This window comes from Mchenga conophoros, linkage group LG12, assembly GCF_057382185.1.
Source record: "Mchenga conophoros isolate Kocher_MC1m ecotype Shallow Benthic linkage group LG12, M_conophoros_male_GT1.1, whole genome shotgun sequence".
Lineage (NCBI taxonomy): Eukaryota > Metazoa > Chordata > Actinopteri > Cichliformes > Cichlidae > Mchenga > Mchenga conophoros.
Genome location: NC_140537.1, coordinates 9,857,226 through 9,879,501, shown reverse-complemented (window position 1 = coordinate 9,879,501; position 22,276 = coordinate 9,857,226). Strand labels below are relative to the sequence as shown.

The window sequence follows — 22,276 nt, the reverse complement described above, 5'->3', positions numbered from 1 at the left end:
GTTACCAGCTACAAATGTCTGCATTTGACTTGGTGACTTGCTAAAATAACATGTCAGTTTTTATAAAATGATCACAATAATCTGCATTGGAGCAGGTTAGAAGTTACAGTGATGATCCATCTGTGTTAAAAAGAGCCAACTTTGTGACACTGAAAACCTGTTAATGAATTGCTAACCCACGATGCGATGAACTTGTGGTTTGTTCTTACCTTTTGAAATGGCTGCTTTAAGAACAGGAACCAGGTTTGTGAACACTCGCAGTCGACTTGCATGCATTAAGACGGCTTTGTCAGTCTGCTATCAGGCTGCTGTCAATGTGCACTCAGTTTGCGATTAACTTGGGTCAAGCTGTCAAATAACTGCAACTGCATAGTACTGTTTTTAGTAATATGGCGAGTAGCATCGATATGAAAATTATGAATCGCTTGAACAGAAATGAACTACAAATACTTAACTAATTACTCCTTACTTTCCTCCACAAATTGTAATTTAGTTGCTGCGAAATGGCATGGGTAGAACTTGACAGGTGAACTAACTTTTATTTAAGGACCTACCCACTTGACATCTTTGAAGTTATATAGGCTTTGAGGCGAGTGACTGAACTCACTACCAATTTGAGCAAATATACTGCTTTCCCACATTAGCTGTGATAGCTGGAATAACTAGCTTCTGTTGGCTAGTTTCACTTGTGATCTTTTTGCTCTTTAATCATATTTAATGTAGTAGAGGTGAGTCTGAATTATCAACACTGTATTCCCTGTCAGTGTTGGTCAAGTTAGTTGAAAATAGCAATAGTAATTGCTAATTTTCAAAAGTAATTAGTTACTTATTACTTAGTTACTTTTTAAAAACACGATATAGAACCTAAATAGGTAATAAAGCAATAGACCTGTCAGCCCAATTCTATTTTTTTTCCTGCATAATCCATCATATAAAATTGAATCAAATGAAAAAGTCTCTTTTTAAAATGTGTTTTATTGGCTTTAATCTTTTAATTTTATGCACATTAAATCACGCAAAAATTAAATTATATGCAGAAAATAGGTTTAACATTTAAACCTATTTTCTGCATATTCCAGCATATAAAATAAAATATTCTTTCTGTGTTTACACTCACTCTTTCAAATTGATGCAAGTAAAACAGAACAAAAATAAATAAAATGAAAAGATTCAGCAACACTAAGTCCTGCTGCTCTTAAATCTGTTGTCAGCTGTTTAGCAGGAGTGGGGCTGGTGGAGGTTTGCCCGGTGTCGCAGTCATGTCAGCGGGGGGATCCAAGGGTTTCTCTGTGAATGTCACATTCCCATGACAGTGTGCTAGGTGCTTGCTCAGATTTGAAGTTTCATTTTTCGCTGTAGAAAATTTTCTTTCCATGCAGAGTGTACAGCGGTGTATACTTTTTTACTCAGAGTAATGTCAGTACTTCCAAGCTTTAAATGCTGCATGGTCGTACTCTGTTGATCTACACACACTGCCACAGAGGTTGCACGCACTTACGCCATTGTCATGAGACACTCTCACAAACAAAATCACAGTTTAGTAACGCAATAATGCAGCGTGATTACGAGAAAGTAACAAGAATCGAATTACTTTTTTCGCAATATTAATCCCTTACCTAACTCGTTACTTGAAAAAAAAGTAATTGGATTACAGTAACACATTACTTAACACGTTACTACCCATCGCTGTTCCCGATTCTGTATCCTCTATGGTACTTAAGCTCATAAGTAGACCAAGCTAGTTGGCTTGATAGATAGTTAAAAAAATGTTCTATTAGTGTAAATAAATTGATTTGGAATAGGTTTGGCTTTGATGTTGCTCTAGCTTACAGGTGCTAATTGGCGAGCAAACTTTTAGAGTTTTAACATTATTTCTTGAAAGGTGTTGCAGCAGAAACAACATCAGTGGTGTGAAATATAAAAAGAACTTTGCAATAATATTGCTATTATAACATGAACGTAGTAAAATACAATTTTATTTATAGATTTTTTCTGTTTCTTCATTTATTTATTTAGCTTTGAACTCTTTGGGTCACATAGATAATTGCACTGAGTTGTTTTCCCATTAACATTGTTGTCCCTGAACTCCTGGGTTTGTCTCTATTACGTATTACAAAAGATATGAGATTGTGCTAATCGCTGGCCAAAACAAACACCTACATCTGAGAGTTACCATTTGACATTTTAGACAAAGAACCATATGTAAATATAATAAAATATTTTACTGCTTGCTCACACAGAATTTATATCTGGAGTTTTTCTGATGACGTCAGGCTTATCGTCTTTTCAATGGTCTGTAGGGGCAGTGAGTTAAATAAATTTGTATTTAGATTATTATCTCTGTTAGCCGCTGGCGTTGTATTCGGCGTGCTGTTTCAAGGTCAGAATTTTACCGCCTTTTTGTTTACCTTGACAGTTCTGCTACATGGCTGGGAATCTTGGCTGCTTAGCTGCAGGGCTCATGTTTGCACTGATTGTGTAGGATGGATCATCCATTTAAAAAGCAGTTCTTAAGTAATCAGTGGTGTTTGCCTCAATCTATCACTGAGGGAAGGATTTCTTTATAAGCAGACTTGCTGTGGTGGAGAGGATTCTATGATATACACACGTGTTTTGTTTTATTTTTATATAAAATCATACTGATGAGTGCATCTCGACTAAACGAAGTGCTCACCTTGCAGGTGGCAAATGCTGAGAATGTCATCTCTAAAATCTCATGTTGTTTTCCTCATATCGCCTCTCTGTGGTGTAAAATATCACAGAAAGTAACATCAGTACTTTTTAATGTGCTAACATTTCGAAAGGGTCTTTCTAAACCCAAACCATAATTTTTTACTTATACCAACTAACTAGTTTTGATGCATCAGCCAACATCAAGTAGTTTTTATGCCTTAGCCAAAGAGCTGAGTTAGGTGGCGAGTTTGTTTATCCCCTTGTCTCTCTTATAGAAAGTTTAATGCACATTATCCACGTTGTGAAGCTTGAATGTGAGCATGTTTACTGTAGCCATCTTTGATTTTGAAACATCAAAAATTTACAAAGTGATTGCCACACTTGATCCAGTCAGACAACTCGTCTTCGTTGGTCTCTTGGGGGTGGAAATGCACTTTTTTCCTATATAGCCTGAAGTTGACAAACATTGATGTTTGGCTCAAACACTGGATGAGTTCAGTGTTGCTGCAGCGATGGTGGGAGGCAGTAGAAGGGGACAGAGATACATTGTGCTGCTTCCACATTTTGTATGACCTCCAGCGCTGTTTTCAGCCCACTCAGCCATCTTGTACAAGTGGTGTCTTGTTCTCAAATGGCATTTTTCTTTTTCAGAAGAAAATATAGAGTGAGGCATCTCTCTGCCCAGTGTTTCCATAAGCGGTTGGGTGTCACTCTGTTGTGGAATAGAATCTTCACTGTTTGTTTGCATGCCATGCATAACCACAGAGAGAAAGAGACACACTCGCTAATATGGTGAGACTCCCAGATGGCCTGATTGCATTTGGAAAAACCAAAGAATTTTGGTTGATCAATGAACATTAATTGACATTTTATAGACCATGCGCATAGACACATGCAATCCTTTTACGCCACTGTCTGCATGGGTACCATATGGGTCACATGTGCTGGCGAAAGTTGTCAGTGGATCTATGGTTACAATCAACTTATGACAGTGCAACAGCTTGAGGTGGTTTTTAACAAATGCCATTTTAAGTGTTTATTTTATTTGCTTTTCAGTTAATTAGTTTACTGTTGCTTAATTGGGGGTTTGGTTGCTACATGTTACCATGTCTTAAATTAAATCTTATATTAATATAAAATATACCCTTCTCTTTTAGCTCAATAAATCAAAATGCATGCTGTGTGTAAGCATTGTGTAAAATATCTTGTCTCTACTGTGAGCTTCACCTGCCATTCCTGTACACAGCAGAGCTTTTCACAAATACCAAGAGGGGAGAAAAGTTTAGGAGACGATGTAAGTGCGTGTCTCTGCAAATGCACAGTCACATTATGCTTCGATTTAGGGAAAGAAACAAAAGAAAAGAATCAGTCGGGCAATCGGAGATCAGTGTCTGAGTGCTGATCAGTGTCGCTGTTCCACACACATTAATTTCAAAGTAGCACAGAATTCTCAGTACAAACCTATGTACTTTCACTTATGCACAACGGTGTTGCAAGGTGTGACATAAAACCGCAACGAGGCAGATTCAGTTGATTTTGAATCTTGTAATAATAATTTCATGCATCAACGGGGAAATGAAATTTTCAAAACATTGCCTTGCCTGGCCAGCTGTTGCCACTGGCGATCACTGATAGCTCGTCCTTGAGGCAGTGACGCAGCTACTAAAACAACAGATACTACAAGAGATGCCAAATAAACTTATTTAAACATTTATATATACTCTTCAGTGTTTTACTGTTTAATCTCACAACAAAATGAATCTTGTTCTCCAGCGATGATTTAACCTGGCTAGACCAAATTGCCTACATAACTGTTTGTCTGTGTCTGGCCCCTCCCCCTGTATCATCTCATCATTTTTGTGTAGTCATTACCAAGAGATTACGCTTAAATGTGCGCAACTATGGAATTTTCTTCCATGGGGATGTGGTTGGAGCCACAACCACATTACCACTTCACCATGGTATTAAGAACTATACCGCAGGGCAGAGCACATTACAGAATTACCACCATTACAACTTTGTTGTATCTGAGAATCTTTCCATCCTCTTAATTATATTGTAACGAAAGCATTGGGAAACTGAAACAGTACAAACTTGAGATTGTTTTTTTTGTTGACACTTGACACTTAATGTTCCAGATGCTCCAGTAAAAACAAAACCAGACGCTGCGAAAGTGTGGGGTGGTGTAGCAGAAATAGATTCAAGGTAAAAAAGAAACAAAAGCCTGTAACTTGATCTTTAGCACAGTAAACGCACACAGAGAGGTCAGTGAAGAAAGATGTGGAAAAGAAGTGGAAAGGAAAAACCTCCTTGCTGTCTTGAGAGCTTGAAAAGAAGGCAACTGTGCTTCTTTAGGTCTGTTTTTTGAAACACCTTGGTCAAAAGCAAAATCCAAGAAAATGACACCCCCACTGAAAAGTTCACCAGGGAACATACCAATGAAGGAGGATGGAAACCTCAATGCTAAATTTTATCGGAACCCCCCCCTACACACACACACACACACACACACACACACACACACACACACACACACACACACACACACACACACACAGATCATTACCTGCTGTTTGACTCCAACTGGCCACTAGAACTTTGGGTGTAGGGTCCTAATCACCCCTTCTTTCCATCCATCCATCCATCCATCCATCCATCCATCCATCCATCCATCCATCCATTTGCTTCCGCTTATCCTTTTCAGGGTCGCGGGGGGCGCTGGAGCCTATCCCAGCTGTCATAGGGCGAGGGGCGGGGTACACCCTGGACAGGTCGCAAGTCTGTCGCAGGGCCAATACACAGGGACAGACAACCGTTTGCACTCACATTCACTCCCACATTCACACCTATGGGCAATTTGGATTACTCAATTAACCTGTCCCCACAAACTGCATTTCTTCTTTCCTCTAAAGAAAAAAAAGAAAAGGATTGCACACATATAAAGAAAACTCTTAAAACAGGCATTTATCCAAACCTCAATGCACAGCAAAGAATACCAGACATGAAAGACAAAACACCCAATGCAAGCTTAAAAAGTTTGTGCAGTGCAGTGCAGTGAGGAATACTTGGACCTCTGCACTCAAAGGAGAAACGGCACACATTCACATTCAAGGATGCCCTTCTTTGAGGGAAGAGTAAAGGAGGTCAACTGCATACACTGTGAATCACCACTTAAAGTGAATCCCAGGAGTCCAGGTGGTTTAACCCCCACTCGCACCTTGCCTAAGGTGCTGTCAATAGCTAACATTATGGTGGGCTGGGGCAATGTGTCACAGCGGTTTCACCTGTCGGCCCCAGTGACGGGAATGACCCACATGTTTTTTCCACACCTTAACTCATGTGATGACTCATATAATCGTTAGTGGGTTAGTGACCCTCAGGGCTACCACCTATGGGACAGCCTCATTAGGGATTTATTACCTTTGGCTTTCCAACAGTTGTTTTAGAATTAATGAAGCGTCTTGGATGTGAAGCGAAATGTCTTAATAAACCCTGAGGAAGTTCAGTTGCCTACTTTTTTACTCAGTGATAGGGATGAATTGTTAGTAGATCTTGGTTAAAAAGGTTTTGCAGAGATCTTCACTCACACTCAGTGTTGAGTTTTGTGTAAATATTTTCTGCAAATGTGTAAATATGAGAGCTTGATGCTGAACTATACTTATTTTATTTTTAATTATGTAGAGTTTGGACTGCAAGGCTTTCTTTGCACAAAAAAAACAAAACAAAAAAAATTGTTGTTACCAATGACACCCAGACTTCCTGACTGAACAACAGTGTTGCTCATGTCCTGCACATGTTGGACTATTGTATGCATAGAGAAATTGTTCACATGTGACTACAAGTATCAAAGTTGCCCACTTTTGTTAATGGCTGCAATTCTGGAAGTGAATTTCCAGTTCATTTTCTCTCTTTTTTTTTTTTTTTTTTTGTAATTTTTCATTCATATATTTATGCATAGAGACATACGTAGCCATTTAGTTGTTGTTTTGTTTTGCTTTTTTCCTCTGTCCCATCTGGCAGTGTAGCAATCAGAATTGTTGTCTGAAGGTGAAAAAATGCCAACAGATTTGCTTTCGCAAGTAGAGCATTATGGCATTTGCTATAACTGTCTACTTGATAGTGATATTTTATTAGGATTTTTTTATGTTGGGTTATTAGAACCACAATGTACAAGACCGGCGGACGGAAAAGAGAAAAAAAAGTATGTGAAGTTGGGGAGAAAGTTAACAGAAGGAGAGAACAATAAAGGAGAAGAGAGATGGAGAGAGAGAAAAAACACTGGGAGTCTGCTTCAACACCTGTTTAGAGAAAAAAACAGAAAACAGCAGAGAAACCACAGCAACAGCCAACATATGCAAAAATAACAGAGACAATGTTAGTGAACAGCACACAGTACTAATAATACAAGATATTTTTAGAGGCAGTAGCAGCCCAAGATACTGTGTCTGTGCATACCTGTTTGTACACCTGTGTGTGTGAGCGCTAATAGTGGGTGCGGGGGAGCCACAGGCCCTCCTGTCAGCACCTAAAGCCGGCATGGATGAGACCTGGGCCCCAGACATCCAGAGGCCCCCCCATGATGACCACTGCAGGGACAGTCACGGCGCCCACTCAGAGAAGAGCAGAGGAGAGCTTTGGGGGAGGGGTCATGCAGCAGCAGCTGTCACAGTGCAGAATTGGATGGCGTACACACATTTACACTCCCCCATACACACTGTGTACTCCCAGATCCAGGCACCAATACCCCCAGAGGGGCAATCAGCCCCCAGAACCCAGGAGATAGTCCCCTTCACTTTGAGGTGGAGACAAGCAGACCTCCCTGGTCCTTGCAGCAGAAGATAAATGGTAAATGGCCTGTATTTGTATAGCGCTTTACTAGTCCCTAAGGACCCCAAAGCGCTTTACACATCCAGTCATCCACCCATTCACACACACATTTACACACTGGTGATGGCAAGCTACGTTGTAGCCACAGCCGCCCTGGGGCGCACTGACAGAGGCAAGGCTGCTGGACACTGGCGCCACCAGGCCCTCTGACCACCACCAGTAGGCAAGGGGTGAACTGTCTTGCCCAAGGACACAATGACCGAGACTGTCCAAGCCGGGGCTCGAACCGGAAACCTTCCGATTACAAGGCAAACTCCCAACTCTTGAGCCACGATCGCCCCAGCAGTCCACCAGCCTGACCTGACAGCCAGCTCCTCCTCCCGGCCTCCATCCGCGGACGGCAAACACAGAATGGTGGTGTGAAGACGCCACTCCATCCACTCACATGTGTTGTTGATGCGTGCTGTTTTAAAGTGTATTTAAAACCTGCAAAAAGATGGTAAAAACCTCCCTGCCAGCTAAAGAGGTCCTTAGTTTCACCAATGTACCAAAGGCCACCGGGCCAGGGCCGGGCCCCAGTGCTTATTTGTGCTTCTGAATGGTTTCAGAGTTTTATGAGTTGTGATTTAAAGAAAACGTTGAATGTTAAAATAAATATCGTATTTTTTAGCCGTTAACCGTTTTAAGCCCATCGGAGCATGTGCTTTCCGATTTGCGTAACAATTTTTAAATCCCAGTAGAATTGCAACCAAATAAGCTAGAACAATCATTTTTTGGAGGAGTTGGAGGAAATTGGAGGATTTGTACTTACATTGTCCCAGGTCAGTTTCCTTCCACTAATGCCTTTGCAAATTTTTTTAAAAAAAAGTTGTTTTTGACAACAGCAAAAAGATTGTTTCCAGAAACGCGCTTTGCCAATCTGATCAGCTGTTCATACCACTTTCTACGTTGAAATAAACATCAGTGCGAACAATCACTTGTGTATCACATTCTTGCAAAAGCCAGAAGTGATGTCATTTTTTTGTGGGAAAATGTTATAAATTGTGCACAATAATATTTATTTAAATTTTTCCTGCTGTTCATAAAAATTTGTGCATCTCAAAAATGAAACTATAAAGACACTCAAAATATATTTCCTGTGTTTGGAAACTATTTTGTGCAACTTTTTTACATTTACAATTCTGAGGGATATATCTCTGAAATTTCTGTAACTAGAAAAATGTATAAAACACAAAACAATTTTCAATTTTTTTGTAGTTTAGTGCACATTTTTACAATTTATGTAGTCACTATGGATTTAATGCATACATATTATTGAAATTTGGGATGTAATGGTTGTATTTATGTATAGCAACTTGAAATGCTCCAAAAAATGGCACTGCAGCATGTAAAAATACAAAGATAAGCTCTGGTGGGCTTTCTGTCTTGCAGTATTAATGGTAATGCTGAATCACTACATTGTCAACCACACTTGGTGGTTGACAACAATGGGGTGCCACAGCTATGCATAGTCTTGCTCTGGGCCTCCCTTATTGATCTGATATCAGCAAGTCTGATGCATCAGTGATCCTCTAGCCTGCCATCTCTGGTTTTGCAAACTTGCAGATGAAGGCAGAGCTCTGAGGCTTCTGTGGCTCCAAGACAAACGTCACCTCGCTTTGGAAAATCCATGAAGCAATTAACAGCTACTGTGGCTTGGCTCAGGCTAGTTGAAGTGCTCAGCTTTAATGCACCAGGCTGCTGCCAAAAATGTCATGACTAGAGGGCTGTTACGTGCAGATTAACACTCTGCTGCGGTGCAGTTACCCACATAATCTCCATGCTTTATGCCTGAAGTCAGTGTGGCTCTGAGGATCATGTTATCCAGTCATATTCTGGCTACAATATCAGTTCTTCACAGAACTGGCAGACTGGGTTTTTTTCCTAGGGAAGTGTGATGATTTTTGACAAAAACCACAGAGATTTTCACCCTTTTCTCAGTAATAAACAGAGCTGAAATTTCTTCACTCCTCTTTCTGTGATTTTAGTGCAGTCCAAAGCTGAATCTTTGTATTTTAAAGATCTTTCTTTCTACAGAATTTTGTCAGCTTAGCATTAGATTCAGCTAATGCTAAGCATTCTAAATACCTCCACAACTCAGAATTGTGGAGGTATTTAGAAAAATTTTGAATTTGTAAATGAACAGAAATATATAACCAGATGTACAACTGCCTGTGGCAAATGTAAATAAAGCTAACCTAGTCTCTTTGCAGACTCTGCAGAAATGACCTCTTATATTGCTCTTTGCATAATTGTCAGCTTGCTTACATTACTGACAGCTTCTCCATGCATAATTTCTTCAGTTGCACAATGTTTCTGAGTTTCATGTGTGTATTGCTCATGTAGCTTTTCAGATTCATATGTGGGATTTTTGCTAGGTTATTCCATAACCCATCATTTTGTCTGGTTGGGCTCTTCCTTATTAATTTGCTACTTAGGGTCATTATTCTGTTGAAACATCCTCAGTCCTGGACACATTGGCAGTCACTGGAAATCTTCAGCAAATGATGGTGATTACAGCAGAATTATTCATTTCAAATTTTATGGAGATGTTTTCAATCCTCAGAGGTCTAAGTCAACCTCAGTGGTGACTGTAACGGTTTATACATTTTGAAAAATCAATTGCAGTCTTGTAGCATGGGGTTAGGAACTTTTATTTTTATATATTTTTGTATGATTTCCAAAATCATTGGACAAAGAAATAATCGTTGTAATTGACACACAGTAAAAAATTTTTTTACATTGTTTCCAGAAAAGGTTCTGCTTTTCTTCAAAGCTGATGATTCTGTGATGATGACTTGGTTCTCAAAGGGTTACATCCCTTGCTAGAATCAGATATCCACAAGCTTTTATCTGAAGGTCACAGAAAGCTTTTTATATATTTTCATCACGGGATACACTTCAATTGAAAAGAGATCAACAGACCTGAGATCAGAGGCTGAAATAACCCTTCTAAAGAGGGTCAGTGGAACCTCATCTGCTATCTGTTTCAATTTCTTGGATTTGAAAGTGTAAATAACTGTAGGGATACATGCTGACATCGTAGTGTTGTGCTTGTGACTACACTTGTCAGTCTTGTCTTTTGGGAAGTTAATGTGTCATCAAGCTCATTACCTGGTGTTTGGTTTAATTTAGAGAAGATACCAGCCAAGACCCTTGTGTAATTCTTATTAAATTGGCTTCAAGTGGTAATACCTGAATCTAGGGAGACACTGCATTGATGTCGCCTAATGACGTGAAATTCCAGCATTTGCACTTTTCCCAGTATGTTCCTTTCTGACATTCTTCTGTGAGAATCCTCATGTTGAGAGGCAGAGCACTGAAGAAAAATGTTGCCCTGGTGCAAAGTGGTATTTATTTTGCAACTTTCTTGAACGTCATTCCTTATCAGCTGGAAGGACGTCATTGTGGTCATGGCCAGCATTACTATTCCTGTTGAGGGGGTGTATGGTCAGACAGGTCTAACTCACAGCGGGTTGTGATAACAACATATTCCGGCATTTTGTTTGCCTAACCTTCTCATCTTATGTTTGGGGAAAAACAGAAAAAAGACAAAGCTTGAGCTCTTAAACCTGTCATGGATCACTTGGAGTAACCAGAGCAGCCAAATTATTCTTTGCTTGATGAAAGACTGTTTAAATCTTTATAGCAGTGTTGAAGAGTTAATATGCAGTATGGTAGCACATTCTTATTCTGCCATCTAAATGTGGATGTTGTGGCTGGTAGAAGACAACGACAAGTGGTAAACCTAAAGTGAAGGCTTAAAAAAGTTCAGAACCAGCTTATGATGCAACACTTGGAATGTCCACCTTTTCCTGAAATGATGACTTTGGAGACAGCGGAGTGGAAAATGAGAGGGAGGATGAGAAAAGCAGACAGAAACAGAATGTGGAAACGCACAAGAATCTGAAACTGAGACATAAATCATGCAATGTGTTTACCTTCAGCTGTAAACGTAGCCATGTTGCTTCACTGAGTGTACTGTTAGCAGAGCGCACATGACAACACTTCCACTAAATTAATGAAAGTGGCTCTCACTGAATATGGAACAGCGCAAAAGTGGACTTCTGTTCAATTTTTTTTAATTTTTCACACAGTCCATTTTATTCAGGGAATTACTCCAGCAGCTTTTATAGTTATAGTTTCTTATCAGATTCATTTTGATGGTAAAACAGACCATTTGAAAGTTTAGGCTGAGATAGTTGGGGACAGACAGTGGATCAAAGAAACATGAAGTTCTCGCCAATGTTATTCAGTAAAATTTGCAAGTTTCCCCCAACAGTGCCAGAAATAATTTCATCTAGTTTCATTTAGTTACACTTCATCATAATGTGACAACAATGGAGTCTAAAAGCTTGCTGACAGGTTCGAGAGCACGACGTCCTTCATCTTACAAATTTGGGAACCGACCAGTCAAGATGAATAAGGAAGAGAGATGATGGATGGAGGCGGGAGAAAAGAGATGCGGAGAGATTGACAGTTAGATGATGGGGCTGCACTGTAAGCATTTCTCTCTGATAGTGCCAGAGCTGAAAGTGCAGTGATTGTTTAGTCTGAAGCTGAATGAACAAAAGCAGCGTGAATAGCTGGGGTTGATTCCCCCGACTTTATTGACAAAACCCTGCCAATTGTTTTAGCGTGTCAGCGCGCGCTTTCCACCAGCGTCATTGTAAAGGCAACTGAGATTGTTGTTGGGGGAAAAACAAACTGACCTTCACTGCTGTCACGCCAGCCCTGTGTGCCTGGAATTGGGTCAGGACTACCCACTTTGTGAAGGAACAGAGAGCAATCTTCACAGTGGGAACGTTATCCTACCCATCTGCACTCCAGAGTTACAACCAATATTTTGGAGAACTGAATGAAGAGAATAAGGAAACCATGCTTAATAGTTTTGGCACTATGGCTGGTTGCTCAACAGGCCTAAGTTCTTGCCATGGTAAGCCTAGTGTAGGGTCAGGGTTAGCACCTATGATGAATTAGACCTCATAGGATCTCAAAGAAAGAACTGTAAAGTCAGAAAGTTGACATGACTGGATATCTTTTTACATAGGTCTAAAACCATTACGTTAACTACAGTTTTATGAGAACAATGTTAATGGAGGTTTAGTTAGCCCACAGTAAGTGAACCGAAAGGTAAAACAGTTAAAACCAATGATGCGAGTGTCTAAACAAAAAGGTCTTCAAGTTAATGACCAGGAAGATAGTCAGGGATAGAGCACAGGACAAACTTTCAATAGTCCCTATGTGCTGATTTTCAATATGAAACTTGGGCTGGGAGTTGAGGAATGGAGGTCAAAGGGTGTGGGTTGACTCAGAAGTCCCACAAAACAACAAAACCCACAGTGCATAATTTGCCTCTTAATAACTTCTCTGGAGCCTTAGACACTAAGTGGGGAGTTTCTAGTAGACAACCTCAGAGCTGATTCATAGCCCCCGCTATGTTGGGGTGGATAGCTAGAAATAATAGATAAGCATTTTGGACATGATGAAACTTTGCAGTATACAGTTATTAGTATACTGTGTGTGTGTACGTATGTGTATGTGTGTGGCTTTTTTGTTGTCTTGCCCTGAGTTCACAGTTGAACACGAATGCAAACTCTAAGACACTGATCACTTCATCATCATATGGTGTAAGGGTCTGTGTGGACGTCTGCTGCCTGCCAGTCTTTTTGTGGACTTAGGCATGTTGACACTACACTACAATGCCCTAACGATAAACACGTTCTTCCAACTCACGTAAAGCAGACTTTCAAGACAGTTGAACAGAAATCTCCTCGTCTTTGTCCTTCTGATAACCGGACTTGAAGTTCTTGTTACTGTCTTAGCTCCAGATGCAGGACATATATAACTGTCTTATTTATTAGTAATTCACTGATAGTCCAGATTGACTCTTGACTGTGTTGTGTTGAAGATAGAAACTGTTACTAAACAATTTTTAGAAAGATTCTGTGTTCAGCAAGCAGCCCTGCCCTCATTTTAATCATTTTAAAAATCTTTTTTTATCACCTTTGCTGCAGCCTGTTAAGTGGAAGCATTTTCCCTCATCTATGCAGCCTAGTGTAAGTGTGAAATGATACCTTTTGTGAGCGTCTCGTTGATCTGTAGTTGCTTTCATGCTGTTAAATGCATAAATTGCCCTTTTGGTTGGTGTGTTCAGTTTAGCAGCAGTGAGCAAATACATATGCGCTCTAATTTTAAGAGAACTGAAAAAATGGCAAAGAATCATATTTTGCATGGTTGAATCTTAACAAGGTTCCAAGTAGAACTTCAACATGCAAGAAGAAGAAATGGGAGTTAGACAAAACTTTTTTTAGAGCATGCTGTTTATTGAAAATAACGCTTAAACTGAAACAGAGTTGGAATATGTTTATCACAGTGTGAACATAATTATCACAGATGCTTTAAGGGCATGTTGTGAGCATGTCAATGGCATTTATATACTTTGCAACAACTGAATAATGGAGCCATAACCAGCTGCCTCTTTAGTGAGTTTGTCATCCTGATGATGAACTCCAGCTCCGCCATCATGGTCTACAGCTGGGAGGTTTAGTCCCTGCTCTGCAGCTTTGGAGAGCATCATAGCAACATCAGCCCTCCACCAACTCAGTGGAGCGGCTTTCTAAGATTTTGTGCCCTAAAGGTAATTTCAACATGTAGTCGAAGATGGTGGAGGTTTTGTACAAGCCTGCTTTAACTTGCCCTGACGTCGCCTAGAAAGACACTAGATGGAAAGAAGCAGTGTTAGCTGATTGGCCCTTTCAAGTCTAAGTCTCATTGGTGATGTGCCTAATTTCAAAAATACATTTAGCAAGACTGTCTACATTCCCAGAGTTTTTTATTTAACATTGCAGAGGCACAAAGTGATTCTTTTCTTGTCCTGTTTGTTGTGAAAATGAACTAATAACTATAATAACTAATCCCAGGACAAAAAACATTATTTTGTAGAGGGTTCACCCTAACTTTTCAGTCTCTGTTTTCCCAGCGGACATCTCCATGATGTGTGATGTGGATGTGTCATCAGAGCCCACCAGTCCCACCCTTTATGGTGAGTCTTCAGACAAATACTACCATGTGGAGCGATGGCAGAAGCTTCGCACGGCTGTCCGTAAACTGGAATTCTGGGAAAATTTCAGCGCTGAGCTAATCGGGAGTGGCTTCTTCTCCAAAGTCTATAAGGTATTTCTTCTGCCCCCTCCACCCTTTCTGTTTTGCCTTGTCAGCCTGCAAATGCCATCAGACCCTGCTTTGTCCAAGCCACTAATTGGGACATTCTTGCCATTCTGTAATTGGCCCACCAGCTTCGGGGACCTTTGATTTTCTGTACTCAACCCCAGCTGAGACCTTACATAATTATTCTGCTGGAACAGAGCTATTGGAAGAGCTATATTTTTTATACATTTAGACTTTGCCCCTGATGAAATGAGTTAGAAAGAGGCCATGGGATTTGTGAGTGAGTCAAAGTCAGCACTTTGCCCAGAAAGAGTGTGCTCTCTGATTTTGGACTTTTGTTCCAGTTGAGTCAACTTAGAAAGCTAAGCTTGTTTGTGGTCAACCGTGTAAATCGTTCAAATAGCTCTCTGTGGCTTTGGAGATGCCAATGATGGAGTAAGACTATTACCTCTTAGAAAAAAAATTGAAAGTATAAAACGTGCGTAAGTTTTGCTAATATAAAAACAAATAAAGATTAAAAAAGTCAATCACAGTACAGTTGTGATTGATAAACTATCCATAGATGCCTTTTTTGTACCAAACAGTGAGCAAGTGTTTTAATATTAGAAAATTGGGTATTTTAACATGACAGTCTATGGGGATTAACTCTCTTTTGGAGCAATCCTCAATGGCCATTAGAGGAACTGCAGTTTTTTGCACTTCTATATTTGCCTGATTCTTTTCAGCTGCTGGGATTACTCAGGCTACGTTCACACTGCAGGCGAAAGCGCATCAAATCCGACTTTTTTGACTATGCGACCCATATCCGATCATGGTATGACAGTGTGGACAGCACAAATCCGATATTTTCAAATCCGACCTGGGTCACTTTTGTATGTGGTACTGAATCCGATACATATCTGATGTTTTAGAAAGCGACTGCTGTTTGAATGGTTATGTCGCATTAAATCCGTCTTTTACGTCACTGACACAAGACAGACGCCAATTATCAGCGCCGGAGAAGCGCCCGAGAAGACATCGTGAACGCTTCCTGGCCATCCAGTGAAACTGTTGGGAAGACAACGTTGGAGAAACGTGAACATTTTATTTGTACTGTATAATCTGCAGATTCTGACAGAAATCTGCAACTATCCTTTGAAGCGCCGCTCCTCTCTAAAACAGGCCATATGAAAATAACAAAATAACTTTATAACTTAAAGCAAAATTGGGAAACGTAAAGTCCAAAACAAGTCTTTATATTAAGGCCATCAGTCAAACAATACTGTTTGGTCTGGGTCTAAACAGAGTGCGTTGTGTGTGACGTCTTCTTTTGCGCATGCGTGGCGCTTTGAGGGTTCACACTAGAGCGCGTTTGCTGTCACATTTTATTTGTAGTGTGAACAAGCAGACAAAAAAAATCAGATTTGATCAAAAAATCGGAATTGAGCTTTAAGACCTGCAGTGTGAACGTAGCCTTGGTTTACTCACTTTGATTTAGTTGTGCTACTGTCATTATCTACTGATGTGTTTGGTTTTATGTATTATCCTTTTTGCTGATGTGAACATGTTGGCAGCTGTGGATAAGTTATGCAGCGACAGCAGCTGTCACAGTATCCCCACTGTATCGCTTCTGGCCTCAGCATCTATAACCACCACTTCTTCCACTCCTGCTAACGGCCACCACTATCCTTTAGGTGATGCACAGGACCAATCGAAAAGTGATGGTAGTGAAGATCTACAAAAACGATGTGGACCAAGACAGCATTGTACGAGAGATCAGCCTGCTGCAGAAGCTCTCCCACCCCAACATTGTCAGGTAACAGCCCTCCCGTATCACCTGCATGCTGTACTCCTATTGTGGTGGTTAATCTAGCAGGCTCTGCTCTGCTCTGCTAAAAGCAAAAGAAAACGCTTGAGGATTTCCCTCCCAACACATGCAATCTCTCCTCTCTGTCTCACCAGGCTCTACACCCTCCCACTCATCACTCTTTTCTCCATCACAGCTTCACAGTCTGTAAATTGGGTAGCAGGATTGATGGCAGTTGTAGTTATTGTGCAATGGCAATACCTTTACACATATTTATATTTAGTAGTACTAAACAGTTTTAAAGGGTTCACAGTGTTATGGTAATTTTGTTGACAATTACTGAAAAAATGGACTCCCAGGGCATCGTGTACAATAAACAAAGGCAGGCAAATATACAACACTTCCATATATGCACAAAATCCGAATATCTGTTTTCTCATCAGGAATATTTGTCAAAATGCACACCCACTCATCACTGTTATATAATAACCTTCATATGGTACCAGTTAAGTATTAATGTAATGCTTTTTCCCCCCTTGGGATTTCAAAATAAACAAACACAAGTATCCATTTTGCAAAAGTGAGGTAGGTTTGATGGGCTCCCTTGGGCTGCAGATTGCCAAATTAACATTAGATGAGCTGGAAGATGTCCTGGATTTGTTCACAGCTTTAACAGTGATTATATTTCCGAGTGGCCAAAAACAACCAGGCAATTCTAGCTGGCAAACTTTGATAAGAAATCTGCTGTTTTTCTTTTGCTTATGGTAGTATAAAAAATGATGCTGGTGCATGGCCGTTGAAAGATACACAGAGCAGGGATTGTGAGCATAGTAGCAGAACTAAATATAATTGGTACATGTGATCTGAACTAACAAGAGGAAGAGAGAAAAATCACTTGTAGTCATTTAACTAGCTTTGTTTCTGAATATAAACTACTTCACTTGGAAGTTGGTAGTTTGGTAGCATGGTGTGTAGCCTTATGTATGTAAATGAGACCCTGGTGCTTTTATTTGCAGCAGTGGCATAAGGTGCAAAGCCAGGCAGACTTAATGTTTGCCTAAGCAATCGCACTTTAGCCATTTAGCAAGGTCAAAGTGGTAAGGTTATCAAAGAGTAGCTCATTATCGTACAGCCAGCTGTGATGACAGCAGTACCTTGCACGCACCGATCTGTGTAAGCTAAAGTCAAAAAGATATACGAGTGATATTTCTTGGAGTTATCAAAGACGTCGACCGTTTGTGTGAATCAATTAATAAACAGGGCCTTATTTTAATTGTTCCTAAATTTATTATGTAAGTTCAGTTAAGTTCATTTAAGGTCACTTTACAGATGGGCAGGACTGATCATGTACAAGCTGCCTAGTTCCTCCTAATGTTATAATTTTATTATTAGCCATAGCTGGTAATATACTTCTTACATGGCTTAATGGCTCATAGTTAAACAGTTAACATTTGTGCCTCCAGATTAACATTTATGACTGTTTAATACTTCAATGTTGTCGATACAGGGGCTTTACTGACCTTGTGAAATTAATTGAAGTGTACATTGGTGTAAACAACAACTACATGCTACTGACGAGGGGAGAGGCTGTGTGCATGTCTGTCTGTAGCTCTGCTGTTTGAAGTTGTGTGAAGGTGGCACTGTTGGTATCAGTATTGTTGCAAATGTGTTAGGGGGGTCCGAAAGAGACTCAGGCGCAGGCCAGGGTTTCCCTTTAAGCGAAGAACAGTGCGTTTATTCACAGTGAACACAATCACCAAGTGGCTATGTACAATGTGCAGGGGAAACGGGTCCGGGTCGCCAGGGTCCGTGGGAAACAGGGTTAGGGGAAAAGGTGCTCCACACTTTCTGTACAAAAGCTCCTCCTCAGTCACTCCTCTCAGAATCCGGTTCCAAAAACGATCTAAACACAAAAGGTCGGGTTAGCGGGATAATAACAAAGGGCTTTCAAGATACAGGTTGGCAGATACACAAGTTTGACTGACGCTGATAGTTCAACGATCCAGCGAAGACTAGTGCAGACTCGCCATCTAAGTAGTGCAGTAATCAGCTGGGATCAGCGGCCGGTGTGGTGATGAGCAGGTGTGTGGGCCAGCAGCGGGAGCCCGCAGTGAGCATCGCCGTGGCGAGAGAGAGAGAGAGTGAGAGAGAGAGAGGGCGAGAGAGCAAACAAACCACAAACATATTGCCCAATAGAGGATTGACCAGCAGGGCACAGGGACCATGACAAAATGAGATTATCTACTCTACCTTACTATATACACTATCAAATCCATAAAGGAAAGGATATGGCATTCTTTATTTTCCTATTGATACCATGTTTTTTTGTATTTTCATCAAATTTGTTAACAGTTTCGGCTACAAACAGGATTCTAAAAATTTACCACCAAAAATCTTCTTGTAATGTAGACATTGTTCCCTCTGGTTTGAGTGGCATTTCCATAAACTTCCATACACTTTATTTCAATAACAAGACAAACAATTGATTAACACAGCTCTGCTTATTCCAGGTATTTGGGAATATGTGTGAAAGAAGACAAACTCTATCCAATCTTAGAGGTGAGTTCCACTCATTTTTCGCCTATTGTGAGTCATTGTTAAGGTGTATACCTGCAGGCTGGCTCTGTTAACACAACAAATAACACTGATATGAACTGAGAGTGATAATGAAATGGTGAAAGAGTTCATAGGTAACCAAACTGGGTTTGCTGCTATCACGCTGACAAATTACATCTCCTCAGTTTCTTGTTTCAAGAAGAAATTGATTATTGATTATTGATTAAAAAAAATCTTTTCATTTTAGAATGAATAGCCATTTATTTTTATGGGATTTTTTTTTACTACGACATTTTATAGTATGCCATTGTTCTACACAGATAACAGGGCGGTGAAAGCAACAAAAGCCATGTACTGCCACAGTAATCTAAGAATTATTTTAAATGCTTGAAGACACAGTATCTATGTGGGCAACAATGTATGATAGCATGTTTTTATAACAAGTCTTCTTGACTGTTTAGAAAAGTTGGACTTCGCCACTGTTCTACACGTAGCTTTAGTGACAACTGCCTCGAGCCTTCCATCGTGTTTATTTTTTAAATAATATTTGAATAATTGGATATTTTGGTAAGGGCTGTAATGCCATCACTTGCTAGATAGCTTAGTTAGCAAGTTGATCTGCTATTCCCTGTAATATTATAGGTGATGTAAATTTTGACTAGCAAACAACAAAAATAGGCTTAAAAATAATTTAGCTTACAAAATAGAAGTAGTGGCTTCAGTGTTCGTGTCTTTGAGGATAACTGAACAACAACAAAAACAACACCTCAAAGCGACCATGCCGTAAATAAATATAATTTTAGGTCTTGATATAATTTACGTTGTTATACTCATTGAATTTTATATTTAATTACATTCATATAAATTGATAAAGACCAAAGCTAATTTTTGTATCAAACTTTATTTTTGCCATCAATCTGACCATTTTAACTTTTTAGCACGTCCAAATTTGCTTTCTCTCTTTCTTCTTATTTTACAGCTTAATACCTCCCCAAAAGAACTTTTAAATTTATTGTTAAAATTTTTATTAAAATAAAAAATGATTAAATAGAAAAAAAGTAAATTAAAAATGTGCTGCATAACAAGAAAGCTCTCCTTTTACATTGTCAAGTCAAGTCAAGTCAAGAAAGCCTTTATTTGTCACATGCAAGTTGCCCTGCAGCGAAATGGGACCCCCCCCCCCCCAACCTTACATACACAACACAGACATCACATGGGGAGACAGGTCGGAGACCGGTAGTATTATGGAAAAACACTGAAATGTACAATACAATGGGCAAGACGAGGAGGGGAAAAAAAGAGACCTCTTCTCATGCATGAGAACAGAAAACAAAAAAAAGAGCACATAAATGTCCACATCACAACATCATGAAACACGTGACAAGTAACAGGGGTGGGTAAGGGGTGGGAAGTAAGCCGATCCAGACACAGCCATTGGAATAAACTAATTTGTCTAATTTATTTTACAATAATGTGAAAATGATTTTATTTTTTGAAGACAGTTTCTTGTTACAAGAAAAACCTTTTAATAGAAAAAAGTGAAAAATAAATCTTCATGTATTTCCTGGATGTTTCAGTATGTAAACGGTGGCTGTCTGGAAGAGCTTCTGGCCAGGAAAGACGTTCCCTTGTGCTGGAGAGAGAAGGTGGACTTGGCCTGTGATATAAGCAGAGGAATGATCTACCTGCATTACAAAAACATTTATCACAGAGACCTCAATTCTAAGGTGAGGCACACAATTAAACTGATTTGCTTTGATTTGGATTGATTTGTTTGTTTTTGTTCATATTTTAACTGCACTTTTTTTTTTATTAATAAACTGCTCAGGTTAAATAATTTTCAGTCCAGAATAGAAACCTGTGATCTCCTAGTTTCAGTTAAATGAGCACACCCTGACATCCTTTCTAGGCCGCTCTGTAACAATCACGAGGCCTTGCTGAGAAGCTGGTGTGTAGGTATGCTTGTGTGCGTAGGTGCTGTCCCTCCTCCAGTTGCCAGGCTTCCCTGAAGAAGCAGTCAGTAATGCGGAGTCACAACATGATGACAGTCACTATTATCGTGTAAAGAGGTTGTTGCTATGTAAGTGCTGTTGCTGCACGTATAACTGCTGCTGGGACTCCCCCACCCTTACCCCACGCATGTTACCCTGAGGCTACTCTTTTGGCTCTGTCCTCGTGTTTTTTGTCAGGCTTTGTTGGATTTACGTCACAGAAACCTGATGGATGCATCCATGATGTTGGATCAACGTGGGAGAATTACAGGCTAGGCAACCACTGCTAACAGACCAATAGAGTAGCAGAAATCTTGAAACAGATGTTTAATGTCAAAAGTGATGATGAAAATGGCTAGCCTCTTTTTTTAATAAGCATTTCAGATGAATGATATTAGAGCAGATTATCTGTCATAGATGATTAAACAGTATAAACAACATATTATACTCAAATAAGTCATTTAAAAAAGTATTGCTGTATAAAATATCACAGGGTCACAAATGAGTCCACTTAAGGTCAACCTTAGGGTCACTCGAGGATTTCTGTGCAGTGTCTAATATGATGTTTGTGAGTCTGCTTTTATGTATTTTATACTGAGTGAGATGAGCTTTATGTTGCATTTAGTTTGTAATGGCTTTGGAGATTTAAGTTAGAAGACATTAAGATGACTTTAGCAGTTACCCTTAAGTGAATCCTTAGTATTGAAATGATCTGAGATATTTAGACCCTGTGTTGAATGTAAATAAACACAGAATGCAATGAGAAAATGTACCATTTCAGGAAAATATTCATTTTGAATTCACTGGCAGCAGGACATCTCAAAAAAAGCTGAGCTGACCCCACTGCAGTCCAGACCTTTCACCATCACAAAACATCAAAATATGACAAAAACAATGCAAGACTGTTGAGCATCCTCTGTCAGACACGAATTGGACATCATTCCTCTCCCATAAGTCCATCAGCTGGTCTCTACAAATCCCAGACATTTACAGATTGGTGTTAAAAGAAAAACAGCTACACAGAAGTAAACACAGCCACGTGGCAACTTCTTTTTAGACATGTTGCTGTCATGAAATTGAAAATGAGCAGATGTTTTTCTAAAATTTTAAATATTTTATGCTTTTCATCTTCAGTTATGAGTAAAATATGGGTTTATGAGATTTCCAAATCATTGCATTCTCTTTTTTACACTTCATGCAGCGTCCAGACATTTTCAGAATTGGTTTTGTATTT

At 39.7% G+C, this 22,276-nt stretch overlaps 1 protein-coding gene across 2 annotated transcripts in view; it reads left to right on the top strand.

The window, feature by feature from the left end:
- The window catches only part of LOC146562134 (dual specificity testis-specific protein kinase 1), a 29,117-nt gene that overhangs the window by 1,931 nt on the left and 4,910 nt on the right, over positions 1–22,276 (top strand). For both annotated transcript variants that reach the window (XM_085293609.1, XM_085293610.1), the window contains 4 exons: positions 14,522–14,715; positions 16,383–16,504; positions 19,006–19,054; positions 20,629–20,778. In XM_085293609.1, the coding sequence (XP_085149735.1) occupies positions 14,522–14,715; positions 16,383–16,504; positions 19,006–19,054; positions 20,629–20,778 (515 nt within the window). The remainder of the gene's footprint in view (positions 1–14,521; positions 14,716–16,382; positions 16,505–19,005; positions 19,055–20,628; positions 20,779–22,276) is intronic.